At 40.0% G+C, this 4,894-nt stretch overlaps 1 protein-coding gene across 1 annotated transcript; it reads left to right on the plus strand.

Annotated features, from left to right (window-relative positions):
• On the plus strand, positions 1–2,260 carry LOC106532120 (uncharacterized; the record flags this gene model as incomplete). Its single annotated transcript, XM_014028127.1, is given in 1 exon segment — positions 1–2,260. A coding segment is annotated over 1 exon segment (1,812 nt). The 3' UTR covers positions 2,104–2,260.
• Between the last annotated feature and the right edge of the window lie 2,634 nt (positions 2,261–4,894).

Raw genomic sequence — 4,894 nt, forward strand, 5'->3', positions numbered from 1 at the left:
CCTGGTGACCACATCCTGGTGAGGAACCTCAGACGGGCGAATTGGAAGTCCGAGCACTGGATTGGTCCGTTCCAGATTCTACTGGTTACCCGGACGGCCGTGAAGATCGCGGAGCATGCGACTTGGATCCACATCTCCCACTGCAGGAAGGTCCTGCATCCCCCCAGAGTAGCACCGGACGGCACTACTCCTACATCCGAGCACGAGGCCACTGCTCCGACCTCGGCTCCTGTTTTGTGATCGGCTGATCACATATCCTTTGAAGTGAAAATTGCACCTGAGCCTAGAAAAATGGCTGGGTGCATTGTTGCTAGACTATTTCTTATGCTCTTTTTCACCCCATTCACCTGTGGGCGTGTCCCAGAACTGATTAATCAAGACGCCCCCCACCCACCTGTTTTGAGAGCTCATTCCACCTGGATCGATTACTGTACACATGGGCCCAACATCTCTGTGACAGCTGGCACCACTAGCACTGTCGTTTTGAACCCATGTGATTATTTTTACTGTTCGGACATTACTGTTATGATATGGGCCGAAATGTATGTCTGTTACAGCGTTCCTGATGTGTGCCCCACCTGCAGCTCCTGGTCAGAGGCTCTTTGGACAAYGGGTTACTCTGACTGGGGATACACACTTACGGATGATGTCTCTGACATCAAGAACAGGATCAAAATCTGGAAAGTAAACAACACTTCTCCAGCTATCATGTTTCACGTTGCAAATGCTGTTCAATCTGACACTGGGTTTTATACCATTTGTGCTTACATAACTGGCTACGATGTTTGTGCACCTTTCTGGCTTTCTGTCCGTGTCCCACATGTTATCACCAAGTTATCTCCTGTTTTCAAGTCCTTAGATGCTGGGTTTCCTGGGGGTGCTGTCCATTACCCCCCTGTTTTTGCTGGTGTGGCGTCCAAGGGTCAAGCTGGAAATTTTTGGTGGAACACGGTCAGGTCTATTCTTCAAAGTGCTGGCTTAAACACTTCCTGCTATGCCTGTACATTGTTTCCACATGATGCAAGCATGTTTCTTCCTGTTAGGCCTCGCCCTTTGAACTCTACTGATTTCTTRTGTGCTTTGATGGTGCTGACCCCTCCTTTCTTAAAGGGGGCCAACGGCTGGGCTTATGCTAGAACAGATCTTCCAGCAYCTTGTGAACACATGTCTCGTGTTGCAATCMGAGCCACAGAAAGCAGTGCATTACGCACTGATGACTTTTCTTTATTTGAACCAGTGGGCACTGTTCATCCCTCATACAGTTCTATGTCTCATCCCTTTTGTGTTCACAGAGCCCGGAGCCCTGATAAACTTTTCCTTGGCGAGACAGTAGGCTGTCTTCAAATTGTTGACAGTACCGGGGAGATAGGAAATCTCCCAGGTACACAAATTCCGCCCCCTTTTAACGTCTCTCCCTGCATTGTTCGCCGTGTGCCTTCTAGGATTAAATCACACACACTCTCTTCATCTTTTGCCATTCAGGCCTATCTTCTTGCCTGGCCTGATGACCTGGGAGCAGGATGTCCHCAGGATTATGTCTGGTTGTGTGGTGTTCATTATTTCCAAGTTATCCCGCCAAATTGGTCAGGTACTTGCACATTAGTTGACCTGGTTCCTGTGATCACTGTGATAGATCAGCTTGTTTACACCACMCATCACTATCCTCAGTTTGTGCATTCTTCTTATGGCAATCATAGGTCAAAGAGATCTGCATTTGTTTCCACATGTGACAAGTTAGTGGGTGGTATTTTTCCTTGGTGGGGAACGGTTCATCTGGCTTATAGGTTGGATTCTTTGCACACTCGACTGGAGAACTTAACTGCTTTTGTTGAGGAAGGCTTTTCTGCTTTATCTCCCTTCCTAGTAGCATCGAGAAATATGCTGCTCCAGCACCACCTAGCTTTGGATCTGTTATTAGCCTCTCAGGGTGGTCTCTGTCATGTGATAGGTCCGTCTTGTTGTTCCTATCTCCCAGATGTCTCTGGAAACATTTCTATGTCTATTAATCATCTTAACAATCTGCTCTCGGAGATGAAAGCTGAAGAAACTGTCTCCATTGCATTTGAACTGATTTCAGCATATTTGAATTTATTCTTATCCTAGATTTTGTGGTTTTGATTTTTTGATTTTGGATTTTTAATGGTTGTGGGTGGAATAAAATCTTCCTGAATGGGGTGGATAGTCATTACAACTGATTGTAATACATTTATTTCTTCAATTATTCTCAGGTTCATTAAAGGTGGTGACCTCTATTTTTAAATTGTTGTTTAACTTGTCTAAATCTGTTAACTTAGAAGAAAATGCCTATTGGCATCTTGTTGTTCTGTCTTGTCCTAATTTGCTTTACTTTACCTGACAACTTGTTATTAATTAACACACTATCCGAGATAAGATTCTGATGGTACATAGGCGGAGCGCTCCATCAAGTATTCGCCGGGAGGCAGAACTTGTTTAAGATACCTTGTCTAAACTTGGACTTTTAAGTTTTTTAAATTTTGACATGTTTTGATCTTCATCGATTTTTTTTTCTCTGGTGTGTAATGATGCTCTATTTGTCTTTAAGATTTATTCATGTTGTGTTTTTGGCTTTATTGAAATGAATGTTTTTATGGTCGTTATTTTGATTTGCACTATTTCCTTGTACTTGATGTTTTTTTGCACTTATGGAGCAGACAATTAATAATTATTCCTTTTCTATTTCTGGTTTTGAGTATTGTCTACTCAAGAGGAGGGAATGTGGTGGATTAATTATCTTTGCCACCTTGACAYTGTCCACCGTCCGTATCTAVTAATATCTTATGACTGTTTCTTTAATCAGTGGCTACAGACGTCAGAAGCTACAGCATCAAGATGGCATCTTTTGACGTACCGATATGGTCACCTTGGGATTTAGAGCTTGTCATTGGCTGTTAGGGACATGAGGCAGGTTGTGATTGGTTGTTCTTTATCATATGTTGATAGCTGAAGGTATAACATTTCTCTTCCGCCCTCAGTCGGGCGGCCACATCTGACAGACTTCTCTGATTGTTTTCTGTTCAAATGTCTGCCCATTAATAAATAATTCTACGACCATACTCGCAAGACTTTTTGTCTTTTTAACATCCTTTCAACGTGTTTTCTGTCCGTTTTTGCTGCGACATATGCCATGTTGGCTAACCCTAACTCTGGAATAACACAATCCTCTTCAAATTTTGGGGAAACTGAAATGGGCTAAAGGAACATTCACTGTTAGACTGCTACTATACAAGCAGGCCTGAAGACAGACACACTGGAAGTAAGTGGGAACTTTGGAAACTTAGAAACCCAACATCCACCTGACATGACACTTAGCCAAGACTAATTGAATGGTTTTCACACAGGTTTGGGACCGCTGTGACTGTAGTTCAGTCATGGTAATGCACACAAAATTCATCACCAGCAGCAGCAAACAGAAGATTGTAGTTACAGCTGTGTTTGATCTTATCTTTGGAATGATAACAAAGGAGCTGAATAATGTGATATAAATTTAAAGAAGTAGATCTGCGAGACAAGAACTCATGAATCTGTCTTTGCTGTGTTGCACATCTTCACAGGAGTACATTGTTTGAAAATTGAGACACGAACGTAGCTTTTTTGAGTGATTAAATTTGCAACAGAATACCCTATTTATTTTAGAAAATATGTTAAACAGTGAAGAACAACAATTATTATTGTCATTATAACTTTTTTGGTACTGGAATTTCATCAGCCTGACATTAAATGATTACCGTTCTTTGTTGAAAAAAGTATTTTTTGTTAAAAATGACTTAGATGTCTGTTTATTTATGTGTTACATGAACATCTTACATCTTCAAATGATATTTTAAACAATTACATATCACGATTTAGGGGAGATTATGAAAATCAATGCAAAAAAAAAAACAAACAACAAAAACAAAACATAAAAAACAAACCTATAAGTCCTATATGTACATGTGTTTTCTATGTGTCAGTTGTTTTCCTTTTGACTGCTCCCTTACTGATAAGAGCATTTTACATCTAGATGTTGTTGATAGAAAATGTAATGCAGAGGCAACTCAACTTTTTAAAAGTAAGTTATTTTAAAAAAGTGTGCAAAACAAAACAGTTTTGCCACTGATTGTAATCTGACTGTCTTCTCTTTGTTCCTTTGCCTGAGTCTGACATGGTTTGTGCATATTTGAACCCAGGGTGCCGAGCAGACAAAACCTCTGGAGGCCTCCAGGATTCAATAGGAAAACTAGACATGGGTTTTTATGATGTAAAAACAAGTGTGCATTGCCTTGTAGCATGTCATTGCCTGCAGCAATGGACTTGCAGAATGAACTGACCAAGTTCAAATGTGTTTTCTAATCAAGTACCAGCTTGTGGCTGTCACAGGTGTTTGTAATGAGGGTAATTGTGTGAAAATATGAAGTTTAAATAATATTTTTATTAAAGTTACTGTAACTGGGATTTGAACCCTGATCTCCCACATAAAAAACTATGGCATTAACCACAAGACCATTGATGCTGGAAGAAAATACGATCCCAGTGTTTTATCTATATGTGTCGAAAAAGGCAACATTGCCAATGACGATCGTTGAAAAAGAACTACATAATATTACAACAGTTGAGCAATATTATACAAGATGTCTATGCTTATAAGATAATAATATAGTAATACATCAAATTACATAAATATCAATATTGTAATCACTGCAATAATTGAGATTAAATATACTTATTAAACCATGGTGCAGTTCCATACTGATGTAGGGGGATGAGTTATTTATTCAAATAACTTATCTTACATCTTCTCATAACAAAGTTATGAGTAAATTTTACCAAGGTTTCTTCTCATTACTTTAATATTTGTCTGTGCAAAGTGAAGTGACACAATTAGGGAACTCAGACT

Source organism: Austrofundulus limnaeus, unplaced genomic scaffold (assembly GCF_001266775.1).
Source record: "Austrofundulus limnaeus strain Quisiro unplaced genomic scaffold, Austrofundulus_limnaeus-1.0 Scaffold719, whole genome shotgun sequence".
NCBI lineage: Eukaryota > Metazoa > Chordata > Actinopteri > Cyprinodontiformes > Rivulidae > Austrofundulus > Austrofundulus limnaeus.